General features: G+C 31.1%; 1 protein-coding gene across 1 annotated transcript in view; it reads left to right on the forward strand.

Moving 5' to 3' along the window:
* The window catches only part of raptor (regulatory associated protein of MTOR complex 1), a 38,068-nt gene extending 24,728 nt beyond the window's left edge, over positions 1-13,340 (forward strand). Inside the window, exons 19-26 of the mRNA XM_088223955.1 lie at positions 142-217; positions 1,844-1,976; positions 4,166-4,449; positions 5,854-5,973; positions 6,852-7,041; positions 7,756-7,872; positions 8,153-8,281; positions 9,067-13,340. Coding sequence (XP_088080081.1) covers positions 142-217; positions 1,844-1,976; positions 4,166-4,449; positions 5,854-5,973; positions 6,852-7,041; positions 7,756-7,872; positions 8,153-8,281; positions 9,067-9,133 — 1,116 coding nt within the window. The 3' untranslated portion in view covers positions 9,134-13,340. The remainder of the gene's footprint in view (positions 1-141; positions 218-1,843; positions 1,977-4,165; positions 4,450-5,853; positions 5,974-6,851; positions 7,042-7,755; positions 7,873-8,152; positions 8,282-9,066) is intronic.
* The last annotated feature ends 3,458 nt before the right edge of the window (positions 13,341-16,798 follow it).

Here is a 16,798-nt window from a genome sequence, read left to right on the forward strand (position 1 = left end):
ATTAGATAGTTAGTTTTGTTATTTAACAATAAAAACTTTCACGATAGTGATATATTTTTTCGGGATAAAAACATTATTCTTTATTATTTATATTATTCTTTATTATTCTTTATATCTCATTATTTTATGTTTCTATTGCAGGACATAGAAAGCCGTATGTATCAAGAAAGACAATGGAGGTATGGAAGAAATAAAACGCTCAGAAAAGAAGCCAGAGGTAAGAACTGAGTTGACTTTTAAAAAATAAGGAACAACAGTAACCTAAAAAAGTAAAATTTAATTTTAAAATTTGGTATTACTTTAGATAAAAGAGTTGATTCAGGTATTTTACAAATGTAGAGAATATAAAGTGCAAAAAAATTTACACATTTATTTTTGTTGGATACATAGGGAAATATCACTTTTTTTACAATTTATGAAAAACTGTCGAGTAAAAAAGTATTTTTTGCTACTTATTAATAGCATAAAAAATATTTTTGAATTTATAATTTTTAATGGTCATTACATTTGCTACGCCCAATATGTCATGATTCATGTAAATTGTGAACTTTGTTTTTGACGGTTTAAATTTAAATATAACATCTTCACGAAACATTACTCCACTCTTTTGAAAACACTATTCATTTTTCTAAATCCATATACAGTGAAACCCCTTTTTACGTTTTTTAAGGCAAGGAAAAAAGTGTAAAACTGAGGAAAACGGTTAAGTGAGGAAATGAAAATGTATGGGAAAAATAGGAATTACATAAAAATAAAAATGATTTGCTACACTTTAGTGTACATACACTTCCAGAAAAGTCGTAAAAACGGTGTTATCACCAGGATTGTTAATATTTTTTTGACTATTTTCAATGGTTTTACTAAAAATATTTTTATATTTTGTATTTTTTCAAATAATTAATCTGTTTTTTATTTGATTTAAAAACAGCACTTTAAAATTATTTTGTGTAAATAAAAAATAACGAAAATGAAATTTTGAATTTGCATAAAATAACGTACAATATTTTTTCCCCTAAATGTTAGTATATTTTTTTCATACGGTATCACTTTTTTTCTATGGCATCACTTAAAACAACTGTCATATAGATCGCTGCAAAATTGTTTCACCCTTTTATGACAACTTTTTAAACCATCTTTTTTATAATTTTAAATATTTCTATTGTTACTCTTTAAACATCGCAATTTATTGATATCGAAACTTTATTGTTCCTAAGCGTTTATTAACTGCGTATCATGATTTGTACAAGTCAATATGACGTTTTTGTTAAAATGAAAACTTAAACTAACCCTAAAGGAAGACACTTAAACAAAAGGGTTAATTAAACTGCACCTGCTTTGAATTTAGGTTAAGACAATAATTTATCCTTTAGTAATTGTTTACCTGTTTTTATTCTTCATTCGCGTGGCACTTGCAGTGGCGCGCGGACCGCGGCACCATTATTACGACGTAATTTTGGCTTTTTCGACATATCAATGAATTCTAAATAAAAATGAAAAAAAAATATGAATGTACCAAGAAAAATGGGTCCTGAACATTTCGGTGTAAAAAGCAGGAAAATGTAAAATTGAGGAACGTAGAAACGAGGTGTTACCGTATTTTTATCGGTATTCGTAGTATGTGATATTTCCCTATTATGCACCATTAAGTGCAGATAGATAGGGGGGTGTGATCAGAAAATTGGTGCCACATTACATTCCATTACGTCCTTTCCAATGAATTTGGAAACAAACAGGGTTCAGCACCCTTTCGATGGGATTCATACATAATTTTTACATAAATTATTATAATCTAATTCAGTTTTATTTACATATTTATTAAAAACCGTTTTTTTTCAACTAACAGAGGAACAAAATCGGATGTCGCTGAGCAAGTTGGAGTCGCAAGTATTCAATGCAAGAAGTCCGTTACCACCCTCAGTCATTATTTTCCATCCGTATGACCAACATATTGCTGTAGCAGCTAAAGATTCCTTTGGGTATGTATAACAAGTTTATCATACTTTGTCAATTTACAAGTGTTCATTAAATTTGTACTGTATGATACTTATACAATTTTGAAATAGCATTACTTTTTATGTGAATGAAATAAGAAATTTATTTCATAATCCTCTGCTTCTATAATGTGTATTTTATTTACCTATTGTAGGTATGTAGATATAAAATACAATAATAACGTATCCCAAACTCTATGAGGCCAAGGGCCCTGTGTTGAGTTGGGATACAACATAATGGAAAGTGGAAGCATGTACATAATTAAATAATAGCTCAAATAAAAATAAATTATAATATCATATACATACATATATTTTAAAGGGCATCTGGACAACACGCTTAATAGTATATAAATCTATGCAATACCTCGCAGCAGTCTCCTGCAATGGTCTCTTCTCTTAGATAAAATCCTGACTTGTTCACTCCTCCTGAAAATGGCTTTCGTTTTGGAGAACTTAATATGTTCATCCAGGACATTGAACACTCTTGGGGCCACAAATGAGAAATTCTTCTGAGCAAATGTTGTACGTGTTTTTGGAATTAAATAATTCAAATTGTAATCCTGTAGGATTACATTTTTCATTAATTTTATATTATGTAAATCATTGTTACCTGACCAAGGTGTAGAAGTGAATTCCCCCAAAGTTTATTGGTGATCTTCAGGAAACTGTTGACAGACTGCAGGAAAACTCCGCTTGTCTGGGTCTTAATATTAATACTAAAAAGACCCGAATTGTGTACAACAAATTCTGTCCTGACCTTGATCACCCTCCATAGATTGAGATAGTTGACAGCTTTAAATATTTGGGAGTTCACTTAACTGAGGATGGTGGCTTGCAAAAAGAGCTTGCAACCCGCTTTGGAATTGCTGGAGCAACTTTAAACACGATTTGTGCTGTCTGGAACTCGAGTCTATACTCAGTCAAAATGCCAATCTGATTTCCTTTTATTCAAGATATGTTTTGAAAGAAAGAGAAACAGAAATGACTTGATGGTTTAGTAAATATGTGAGGCTGTCAAATATCCATTACAAAAAAATGCAAAACTACATTTTTTATCTTACGAATTTTTGGCTCAGCAGAGCAGAATATTAGGCATAAGGTTGTTTGACTTCATAACTAACATGGAAGTCCGAGAACGGACGCAGCAGCCTCCTATAACAAGCGTTTTGATGGTGTGGTGGTGGATCTCACTTGGACAGATGGTCTCAATTTTTATATGTTTTTCATACATTGTGGAGAAGTTTTGCCATACATTTAAATGTTCTAAACAAACCATCACACCGTTTCACTGTAGGGGTAGACAGAGAGGATAGAATATCTCATATCTCCCTGTCTACATTCGTTCATCTTATCATCCACGCGCGTCAATTATTCCGACTTTTGACATGTTCATCTTCAAGTATTTGTTCACTTTCTGGTTTTCTGCATCCATTAGCTTCGTAAATCTTTTTACCTGTTCTTTCGTTGTCCGTTCGCTCTACATGTCCAAACCAACGCAGAACTCTTCAGCCTTACACAATACACAGATCGCAACATTTGTTCACATTCGCCTGAGAGATTGCATTTTGACAGCATTCAGCCTACTTTTTTGTTTTTTCAATTCCATACTTTGCTTTCATACATAAGAGCCGGCACCAGGACCATTGCTAGTTCTGCTTACTAACTTCTCACAGCCTTACATAGTGCACGGATCTATCATGTCCAATAAGGTATTTAAACAATACAATATTATGTATCTTTTTTGGGTAATACCGTGTATGTTGGATTTGATCCGACGTTTCGGCTACCATTGCAGGAGCCATCTTCAGGGAAAACTGTGTGTTTTATAAAGAAATGTATGTGTTTATGTACTAGTAATTTGTACCGTGTCACAGTCAGCAGTAGGCACATTTCTAGTTTTGTAGGAAAGAATAATTATGTTTATGTACTAGTAATTTGTACTGTGTCGCAGCCGGCAGTAGGCACATATCTATTCGTTTTTGTCATATGTAGTGCTGGGAACCATCCAACATACACGGTATTACCCAAAAAAGATACATAATATTTATAACAGTGACCGTGAAAACCTTCGCACCTATTTAATACAATATCAGTTCGTGCTTTCTTTTTTTTTTCTTATGTTTTTTATCTTCTTCTGTTAATTTCTAATATTAAAATTGTTTAAATTTCAGTATATGGGATTGGGGCACAGGCGCCAAGCTTTCCTATGGCCAATGGCGTCCGGGAGCCCGGCTAACCGCCCTGCAGTATGTGAATGCACATGACGCGGGCCGCCTGCTCCTGTGCGGGGCTTCCTGCGGGGCGGTAGCCCTGTACCGGCCCGGCCCGGGACCCGGGCTCGCCCCCACGGGGACTCGAGGAGCGGCTGCCAGGGAGCCCCGCTTGGTCACAGCTTGGAGAGCCCTGGCTGAACCCAGTTCGCAGCTGCCTACGAACCAAGCTTCCAAAGGCACAGGTAGATAAATCCTTAATTATAAATTAATTTATCCTTCTATTTCACCGTTATCGTCTACTTATCCACACCCATAGGTGCGGTGCATAGGGCACTGCATCGGTACATCAATCGCTCTTACTATTCAGATGCTAGTCTAGGCGCCATTGCAGGGAAAACAGCCTTTTAATTAAGTATTTTATGTGCAAGAAAAGGCAAAAAGAGATTACCGTAAAACCCCTTTTTTTTACGTTTTTCACAGGAGCAACAAAAAACAGTGTAAAATTAAGGAAAATGCTAAAGTTAGGAAATGAAAAATCAGAATAAAAATGCAATGATTACATAAAAATATTATTATTATTACTGCCAAAAAAGTTTCATGTAATTGTAAAAAGTGGAATAGATGGGAATGTTGAATATTTTAACTTATTTTCAATGATTTCATTAAATTAGTTTTAATATTTTTTCTAATGTTTATTTAAAAACAACAAACATTAATAATTTTGTAAGTAAATACAATGATTTTTCCAACAATTTTCTAACTTTTTTATCCCGTTCAAAAAGTAGTCCTTCGGAAGCTCTCCAAAATAGGCCGCAGTTTCAGCTATGAGTTCCTTATTTTAGTAAAACCGGTGAGCCATCTCTTCAGGCTTGGAAACAGGTAGAGGTCGTTGGGGACCAGGTCAGGCGAATACGGTGGTTGAGGAACCTGTTCAAACCCGATTTTGTACAATTTTGCTTGCGCAACTAACGATGACTGAGCAGGCGCATTGTTATGATGATAGAGAATTTTTTTCTTCTTCAAATGCGGCCGTTTTTCTACAATTTCAATTTTCAAATAATCCAATAATGATGAATAATATGCACCAGTTATGGATTTACCTTTATCAAGATAGTCAATAAATGTTACTCCATGCGCATCCCAAAATACGGAGGCCATAACCTTTCCCGTCCATTGTTGCGTTTTTAGACGCTTCGGAGTACTTTCGTCCGGAGAAACCCATTGTTTTGACTGTTGCACGAACTCCGGTCGAATGTTTTTTTTTTTTGCTTGTGTTAAGTCATACGTATTACCATGTTTAATAATCAATACAGTCATGAATATACCATATTTGTATTTTTATCAACCCGTGGCTATGATGTCACATGAGTCTATATAAAATACAAGATTATTATTTTCAATAAGGATGTCACATTTTGCTTAGGGGCAGGCCTAAATTATCGTTTTTACAAATTATGGAAAAAAGATTATTTAACAGCATATGATATGTATGTGTTAATTTTTTTTTATCATCATCTTTTGCCTTATGTAACACAATGTCCCGCACCATTTCCAGAGGGATTTTTTGCATGGTCTTTTAAGAGTTAAAAATATTTATTTTATAAGAATTTTACTAATTATTTACAAATTCAATGTATAATTAACAGGTCCCGGCTTGGTAATGGAATGGCAACAGTGGAGCCAAACTCTCGCAGTGGCTGGTGCCGCACGTGTAGTGCAGCTATGGGATGCGTGCTGTGAGAGAAAACTTGTGGACATTAATACGGGTAAATATACTGTTTTTTTCTGTTTAAATATGTATGTTAGACTACTGTTAGTTTAAATATTGTAAACAAAAGAATACAGATTGCTGCCTCTGAGTCTGTATCTTCTTCTTCTTCACGTGTCATGTCGGGTCCCCCCGACGTTGACGATCACTTGAGAGAAAGCTTCCCTATCCTGAGCAGTGCGAAACAGCTCCTCCACAGTTCTAATCCTGGTCCATGCTCGGATGTTTCGAAGCCAGGAAAGCTGTTTTCTTCCGACCCCTCTACGTGCCTCGATCTTTCCCTTGGTGACAAGCTGAAGCATGGCATATTTATCACCTCTCAACACATGGCCAAAATATGAAATCTTACGGAGCTTAATAGTGGTGAATAGTTCTCTATTAGTATTGGCTCTACGTAATACTTAATTGTTGGTTATCATATCGGTCCAAGATATTCTTAACATTCTACGGTGGATCCACATTTCAAATGCTTCAAGGCAGTTTATAATATTAAATTTTAGAGTCCACGCCTCTACACCGTACAGTAAGACAGACCATATATAACATTTAACCATTCGTTGTCTCAGCTTAAGGTTTATATTATCGTCACAAAGAAGATTTTTCATTTTGTTAAATCCTGTTCGGGCTGCTTCTATTCTGCATTTTATCTCAATGAGTCTGAATGCACTACTTCAATCATAGAGATTAGTTCGTAAATGAATCATCTTACCTTGCACAATAGTGTTATTTAGTTTGATTACTCTATATTATCTCAGTAAATACACAAATATTATTGCAACTGATAAAGCTCTGAACTTCCTCATTGGGTTTGATCATAATCACAGTACGCTTTTTGAGGGAGTCTTGTATTAACTGGAATGCGTCTTGCATTTCCAGAGGCTGACTGCGCAGCGACTTGCATCTCGCGACACGGGCGCATGGTGGCGTGCGGGTTCGCGGATGGCTCTCTGCGTATATGGGACTCCCGAGTCCGTCGGCCTGGCCCCCAGGTGTACAAGCACCATCACCAGAGTGCTCTCCTGCAGGCTCATCTCGGCCCTTCAGGATACAATCTCATAACCGGATGGTGAGTGCAATATCATAACTTAACAATTTATTATTTATTTTACTCATTCTTAATGCAATAAAATATTGAAATGTCCCATTTTTTTTATCTTCGATTTATAATACTAATTTGTTTATAGAACACAACACAACATTGTTAATGTAACATAATTATTTAATGTTTTTTAAATACGATATAAAAATTTGCAGATATTTGTACGAAAACCAAAATTACTTTTAATACTTTATTAATACATATTGTATACAATAATGATTTTAAAGAAGATTGATTTTAATTCATACTCTCTGATGACACTTTAGCTGCCCATATGAATGTTTGTTTTTAACAAACACCATCGCCATCCGACGAAACGATGCGGCAACTTATTAAACGTCTGTACTCCTTTATGGTAGATTGTTCCGAGTTGACTTTATTCTCATTTTTAGGAGTCTGAAACATTCACCTCTCCCCGTAGTATATAATAACTATGGTTAATACTCCTGAAAGTTTTAATATGTAATTAAAAACAGGCTTTGTAAATTAATATTATTTTGGAATATATTTTTTTCAAATTGTTTCGAGTTCTGTGTTGTTTTCAGAATAAAATATGTTTTAAAACTGTGACATAGTAATTTAAAATAAAATATTTTTCAAATTAATTTTGTGTTCGAATAAGTTTGACTTACATACTTATGTTTGTTTACCTGTACTATTTTCTTTTTTCCATTTTTCAAGCATTTCTGGCGAGGTTCGAATATACGATTTGAGAAAACCTTCCAACATAGCTTGTATAAGGACGTCCCAGGGAATGACTGCAATGGCTGTGCATCAGTATGCTGATGTGTTTGCTTGGTGAGATTTTAAAATATTGACAACATATTATTATATCCATGTACTTAGCATGTAAACTGTAAATTAAATATTTCAGTACACTTAAAAATGATATGAATTCATTTAATAAATATTTAGTTTTATTTTAGAAAGTCTGTACCTAAACTTAAGTAAAATCTTCACAATTTATTTTTTTGAACTCCTAACAAAAAACAAAATGTACAAATATTAGTTATTTTGTAATTTGTAAAAAATGGGTTAATTATCAAAATCTTTCATTAAAATTTCGTTTTATTTTCAGTGGATTTTCTAATCAGTTTATTGGAGTGTACAACAAGAGTGGATCAACTCTCAATTCTATCAAATTCCACGAAGGCTTTATGGGGCCACGCATTGGGCCTGTTTCGTGTCTCTCCTTCCACCCGGAGAGGTAATTCATACATTATTTAAATATGTTTAATTATAATAAATATTTAATTACTTTCTGTAATTGTTATATCCATTTCTAAATGCTAATCTAGACAAGTGACAACTTTAGACATAATTTTTTTGTATAGTCATTGATTTCAAACACTAGGCCTAATAAAATAAAAAAAAACAGTTATAAAAATACATTTGTAAGTTTTCCAACAAATATAATATTTTCTATCTCTACTGTTACAATTGATATTTTACTTTTCAGTCTTGTTTTTTATTGTAAATATTCAGATGAACATTTATATCATTTTAATTTTGCTGACAGAAAAATAATGTAATAATAAATTAATTGTAATTTTCAGAAAACCCATAAGTCATTAACTTATTGGCTCAAGTCAAGCCATTTTTTTTTTTTTTTTTAAATATAAAAACCTCTCAAACATCTAAATTTTTGATAAAATAATAATGCTTATTATTTTTTATGTAATTGTATAAAAAAGGGAGACACTTTCATACAATAAAAATTAGTAAATAGGTTTTTTTGTAGACCCCTTAAATTTATCGGATTTCTGAATTTCGATTAAAATATTGTTTATCTACTAAAAAGCAACATTTTCAATAGATAAAAATATGGGTAAAAATGTCAGTTAAGATAATTAATAAGCTGTGGGAATTCTCAAAACATCTTTTAATTTGATTACTGTTTATTTGTAATTGTAAGGAAATTCATTTTATAAAAATGCAGTTTTTAGTTATATAAAATAGTATTTTAGGTTTAAAAAATGTTTCTATTTTCAGATGCGCTCTGGCTGTGGGTGCTAGAGATTCTACAGTATCTGTATACAGCACCGATCCCCGCAGGTGATATTCGCATTACTATATACCTCTTCCTCTAGCCTTTGCGTGTCAGTCACCTGACACATGAAACAGTGCATTTACTCAACTTCCACAGACGATACCGCTAATACTGAAGTAAGCATTACTTTCATATGATGAAATTTCAACTCAGATTAAAGGGAAATGAGTGGTTCGCGTAAAATTAAATTAACTCACAAAAATAGCAATGGAAACAAGATTGATCGCATTGTTTTACATATGTATTTATTAAAAAATATTTGTGGTGTAAATTACTATTTATTAGTCAGGCAATATGATTATTGTAAGCAAGAGTGCATCTAAAATATAGTCAAAATGTATTTGAAATAAGTGATTGCTCGTATTGTCAAAAAACAGCATTAAAAAGGAGTCTTTTATGGCTGTACTTTGCGGTTTAGATGTTTTTTTTTTAATTTCTCTATTCAGCTTATAAAAGTACCGGACGATCTTTTTCATCTTTTAAGACTTTTACCAAAATTTGTCCAATATTTTATTGATGGCTTGCTTCATATTTTTGTGTTTTAAATTAGTTTTCCGCCGACAACTTCGAACAATCGTCTCAATAAAATTATCTTTCAACTTGTGAAGTTTTATGAATTTTGCATTCTCCTACAAAATTCACGCCTTAATGAATATATATATATATATATATATATTTTGGATTAATCTGACTCGGTAACAAGACACTAAAGATTTTGTTGTTATTGTATTGAATAATTTTGGCGAGTGTTCTCCATTTCTTGTTCAGTCTGTTAATTAATACTTAGGATTACTAGACTTAAGTTTGTATCAATCAGCAGCTAATTGATTTCTTATGCTCATAGGTATAATTAACATAAGTCCTTTCTAGTGTTATCATTGTATAATAATTGATTACACCTAACTGCAATGTGAGTCACCAATTATTTATGCCTTTACTTAGGATAATAAAAACAGTGTAAATTAAACAAACAAAACCTAAATATAATATGTACGTATTATACTACAGAAAATGCTGTTCAACAAATACGTTTGTATGTATATTATGCTAATATGTACACAAATCGATAATATTAGCTATATTACTGCATTAAAATATTATAAACAATTGTGTTCATTAACAATTAAACATAGATTATATTTTTGAAGATGTTACTTCTACACTCGCACATTATTTTAGTGTTACATTAAATAAAATAATTATATTATGTACAATGTAGGAAAGAAGTTTAAAGTGTAAAGTGAAACGTAATGTATAAACATCATTTTAATCTAGTCACTACGAATATAATGCAGGTGTGTGATTTTAAATTTGATGTTTGAAAAATACATTTTGAAAGAAATATGTTTTAAAGTGAAAAACATCACCTTTTCTGTACTTCATTCAAAATTGAAGCTTATAAATTTTGAGCTGTTATATATTTTGCTTCTGGTGACAAAATGATTACTGATTGCATTTTATCGTTATGTATACTAAAATTGTATGAATATTTCTAATTAACATTGAAATATGACATCAATATGATAAAATCCTTTAAATAATGAATAAAAGTGCTTTTATAAACATTAGCTAAATGTTTATGGTTTTACAAAAAAATATTAAAAATGATGTGGCAATGTTTTTGTACATTTCTTAATATTGCTTATATTTTTGGCTTTGACTGTTTTAGCTCAATTTATTAAAATAAAATTTTGATGTAATTTTATTGATAAAATTGTTGAAAGCTGATTATCCTCATACTGTCATCAAAGCGTTTGTGCTGTCCATGTAGTTCCTAAACTTCATTACATTAGTAAACTATGTAACATAATTATTGAATCATTGGTGAAATTAAATGTAATGTTCTATCTACTGGTATGGTATCCTTGGTAAAAAAAAACCATTTTTATATAAAGGTAATTCTGAAAAGTTCCATGGTTAATTTTGTTCCCATAGCGACACAGTTATCCTTTAGAAGCTGCGTGCTAAGCTAAAGTCAACAAAAGCATTGCCCGAAACGAGTGCAAACACAATTTGAAAATAATTTTATGTTGTATGGAATACCAACAAATTTGAGAAATGAAAATGCGGCATGCTAAGCACTCGGGATTTTTATACTCTTGTACGTAATTTTAATTGTTTCACATTATATATTAGCTATTCTTTCTTTCAGAAAATTTTAAGTTGATAAAATTAAAAGGAGATTTCTTGATAAGGGGATTTTTGTGAAACTTATGAATATTAATATTTGAATTAGGTGTATTTTGACTATCGTATATTGAAAATATCAGTTTGTCAGAAGAGTTGATTAAAGAGGTGTAAATTTACCTTTGTTACAATTTAAAATTAAACTTCAAATTACATATTTGAATTTAGGATTATATGTACTTAGGAAACAAATGTGAAATGTATGATTTTGCATATTATTTCAAAAATCAACACTTTGAAATAAACAAAAATATTTGTTTATCTTGGTAAGTTGATCTTTTCAACATACGACAGGGTAATGTCATCGAAATTAATGTTAGCAAAATTCTTATAAAAATCCATCTAAAGAAGGTTTTTTTGTTTGTTTTTTCAATACTAAGCTTGATTAAAACATAATTGAACATAATTTTGAAAATGTCGATTTTGTGATATTATTTGGACAATTTTGAAGGAGTTACCTTATTGGAATGGTAATGTAAAAACTAGATTTTTTTATATTTTTATATAGGACGCATATTTGTTTCAAATGAGTGGAGAATAATATGTATTTTAATTGAAAATAATATTTAAATAATTTATGAAATAGATTTATACATTTACCAAAATATATTTTGTTTGTGTTGAAAATTAATGTTTTTATATCTGAAAAAAAAAATTGATCGACTTCTCTAAAACCTCTTAACTTTATCATAATCCATTATAGAGACTGACACCAAGAAACAATATGATTATCGCTTAATAACAACAGTTAGTCACTTAATACAAATCAACAATGATTTTCCATATGACAAAGATTGTGCATAGTTTGGATATAAAAATAAATACATGTCCATGATTGAAAATTCATACTGACAATGCAATGATTTTATTTTATTTATTTAATAGTTGATTTTATGAGGTAAAAAAACAAAAAATGTAAATTGAGATTTGTCATTTCTGTTTGATACTTACACATAGAATATGAATATTTTATATATTATTTAAGTGTATTTTCAAAATATCTTAATGATAATCAGTGATACGACGCTATGCCTTAGAGTAAAAGTTTGACGATAAATGTGTTTGTATAATTACAAAGTAATGATGGGGATTTGACCTGAAAATGTTTCCTAATAATGCTACTGGATAGTGTTGAGCCATTTTAAAACATGTGAATTGTGTAAGTCATCCAAAAATATTTGTATTTAGTCAAATGTGTTAAATTATTACCATAATAATTAATAAGTCTCTTTTTGTTGCAATTTATTGTTTTGTTTTCGTGAACACGCGCATTGGACTGTTTTCAAATCTTAAATTTTGTGTAGTCATCTCGATTTTTCATTTGTCGACTCAATATTTAGTACCAAATTGCACATATATGTAAATCCACACTAAAATTATAAATGCAAAAGTGTGTTTGTCTGTTTGTTTGTGTTTCCACGTCGCAACGGAGCTACCGATCGAATTGATTTTTGGCATAGGGATAGCTGGAAAGCTGAGAAGGGAAATAGGCTACTACCACGCTACTACTAAAATATACCACTCCCCCGGAAAAATTCTCAGTTCTCCCAAAAAATATCAAACCCTCGGGTAAATTCTTACTGGAAAAATGAATTAATATTAAAACAAAACAACGATACTTCATCACCATAGATAACCATCACTTCGATATAAAAGTCCGATTGTATTTTTGCCGTTTGCAAAACTAAATGCTATGAAAACCAAAAAATATTTTTTTAATGTATCATACCAATGTTTAAAATTTGAATGTAAAAAATTCATGTACATAAATAAATAAATATATAAATAATAAATGTACACAAATTTATAATATAATATTAACAGGTTTAATATTAAATATATGTACATATTGTATGTATGTAATGTATTTTATAATTTTGCTTTCATTCGTAATGTGCTATGTTAGCTATACACTATTTCAGGACTAACTTAAGTTATTTTGTCAATTTTTATTCATATAATTTGTAAAACATAATTAAAATAATTATGTTTTTTAATACATATATATGATCACATATATCTGTATAAAGCTGGCAATAAAATATTTAAGAATAAAAGATAGTTTTTTGTATTATTCTAACCTAATGTTTCTGAACTTCTAAGGTTTCTGAGGAAAATCTGAAGACATTGGCTAATAGCTAATTTGTTTGATTACCTTCATTTAGAGCTAATTATTTTCCGCACACATAGGTAGGTATGCTATATTAAAAAGCATCACAATGTGAGCATATTGCAGCCAAAATGAACTAATTGATATTCGATGTTGTAAACTCATCGCTTATATCGACAGCTCCAATGTATAATATCGTAACCCACAAAACATGATTTTACAGGAGAAGGATTTAAAGATATTTTTGTCCAGTATAAATTTGAATATAGACTGATTTTTGAAAAATACGTATTTATTTTTATATCTTATTTCATATCAGTTACAATATTTGATTTTTTTTTACAGTTTTTGTAAAAATGCACCTACGATATTACACTTCGGAAAAGATGTTAAGTAAAATATCTTGTGAATGACGTACAATATTATGTCTTGTAAAAGACAAAGTAATTTATTGTACGAATGTATGTGTAACATATGATAATTATTTGATACTCATAAACGATGTACATAATCATAAGAAGCACTGATGATAATGTACATTGTTATTCTGTATATTTTATTTATTTATTAATATATAATTTATAAAATATCTTTTTTTCTTCGTTGGAATTAAAGGATATATAGATGAAATACATTAAAAAAACAAAATTGACAATTTGTGGGTTACTACATTATACGTAGAAGGGTCAATATATTATTTCATTCTGTAATCAGTATAATCCATGAACCTTTTTTTTGGATCTTTAGCTACAAAACATCCATGTTAATTAAAAAGATCATAACAGTCACTGCTCTAATGCTATAATCCAGAAAGATAATACGGAATACGTTTGTATGAAGAAAAGTCAGACCTCATTTCCAACTTTTCAATTCTTTTGGTGCAACTGCCCCCTCTATTCACCCCAGTAAAAAAAACTGATTTACATTTAACATAGGTACTTAATTTATTTTTCAAAAAGTATGTTATCTACTTCATATTATATCTACCAAAAAATGATATTAAATAATACACATAAAAATATAAACATGTTTTTTTTATGTGTATCGTGTTCGCATATATGTAGTAGTGCGCCGCTAGCATAGTAATGAGATTGTAGGATTTGATGTATTTTGATGCACAGGAGCTCCTACCCAGTTGGAGGTTGACAGAAGAAAACAATGTTATGCATTGAGGCGTATTTATTACATGATGAATAAATAGAGTAACAGAAAGAGTACCCACGTAATCGTTTTACATTAGCTAGTAACCGTGTAAGTACTAAACTATGAGACTACATGATGGAACTGACTGTATGAACTTACTGAGGCTGACCGAGGCTGACCTGACTTGACTAACTATAGACTTATTGTTATCATCCAGTGTTCATTTTACTTCCCGGTGGGATTTAAAGGTCATGTACTAATTCCGTGTTTCTCAGCGATTTTATATCCGTTAGTATCGCCAGATTGTTATATATTGTTCAATTAAATGTATTCACAATCAATTGTTTACACAGGAAATTTATGATTAAATTTCTGCACTGTCAGATGACAGTGGGTAGGTATCCGTTTCCCGGTGAACTTGAAGTCCCAGAGTTTATTAGTCTATTATTATTTTTTAGCAAAAATGATTTGTAATGTTGTCAGCTAATTTTTTAAAAGATTTGTAATATTCTGAGGCACAAGAATAATATTTCTAATTGCATTAGTTCACCATATTATAATTTAGTGTTTGTGTTCTTTGTAGGATAAAAAAATGGTTCTTTGCATTATGTCGTCATTTACGCACCATTACGATTAGCGAACTAATAGGCGAGAATAAGGATAAAAGATAACCCCACAAAACGTGCTTTGGAAATGTGTTTAATTTTATAGAGGTATTTCAACGAAAAGCGGACCGTAGCGAAAAAACGAATTTCATTAATTTTTGTAAAAGGTTGGAAATACTTAAAGAAAGGAAAGGAACACGGAAATGGACCTACCTTTGATACAATGAGAATGTTCTTCAGTTTCGGGCACTAGGTGATGGAAGTTCACTATGAATTATGTAACGATTTATGATAACTTTTACAACGACGCGCAACGATTCCAAGAATTTTTAGACAATGTTTTTAACGTTGAAAATGTTGCTTGTTTTGTTCCAAATCTTCTATTTTTGTATTTCTTGATGTATGGGTCAAAGGAAGGATAGGAAAAACAAGTAATCAGCCAGGAATAATATCGATAAATACTGTTATATTATACTAAAGAGGTATTGCCATACAATAGAGTATTTTCACGTTTTTTTACTATCATTTTTAAATTAGCAAAAAATTACGATGGCAACGGTATTATTATTTTCTACGTACGTCAGATATTTTTTTTATAATAGTTTGAAATACGCATACTTTGAATTACCTGTAAACGAGATGTTTCGCGCCCTATAGGACAAATGGCTCGTATTACGTTACCGCACCATGCTTGTACGTAATGTTCATTAGAAACGTATTCGGCGGGCATGACTTGTGACGTCAAAGTCACGTGACGCCAACTGCGAGCCGTTTTGCACGTGCTCGTTTTTAAACCTGAAAATTATGAAGGAAATTTTCATTTTTTAATAATTGATAGTTATATTTTATTAGCATCGTAAACATCCGTTCTGTTCGAGTATATAAACATCAAGTAAACATACAAATTTCGTTCGTGTTAGTAGGTACACTAGAATATTTTATTTGTAAATGTTCTGCCACTAACACGTTGACATTGGATTCGATTCCCGCCAGTTGCAAGAAAAAAATCCAAGAAAGATTTTTTTCTCAATTGGTCTTGGTGTTGTGTATTTTTCATTACCTCCTTCCATACCTCCTCTATCCCACCTGTTGACCTCCTCTAAAAAAAAAAAAAACGTAGAATTATTAAACATTTGAACGTACTGTACTCTGCTGCAAACAATTTCGACAACTATTAATATAAAAAATCTCGTAACCTGTTATTATGCATTAGGTTTTTGTTAATGTCGGTTGTTCTGCTCGTCACGTTCACCGAGTTATAGTGTTTTTGTGGATTTTAGATATAAATAAAACAAGCTGTTGGAGACTTATCTTCCAGCACGATTCAACACCATGGCCCCGATTAATTGTAATCTGTAATTGTAATTGTAATCACCATTGGGGAAGTTAACAGAGTTATCTTCGACTATATAAAGAAAAACCGATATTTGTGTACGAAAATGAGTATATTTGCATGAACATTTAAAGTATCTTCGCCGGTAATCTATAATTAAACATATATAGAAGAAAAAATGCATGCGTATTCTGCTTTTCATACAGAAAACTTAATTTTACTTTGTAGATAAAATTGAAGATAAATATTAACTTCCCATTGTAGTCGAGGCCCTGGTCATATTTCCAATAAGTTGT

This window comes from Micrasema longulum, unplaced genomic scaffold (assembly GCF_059751315.1).
Source record: "Micrasema longulum isolate JH-2025_06_02 unplaced genomic scaffold, ASM5975131v1 h1tg000260l, whole genome shotgun sequence".
NCBI classification, from domain to species: domain Eukaryota; kingdom Metazoa; phylum Arthropoda; class Insecta; order Trichoptera; family Brachycentridae; genus Micrasema; species Micrasema longulum.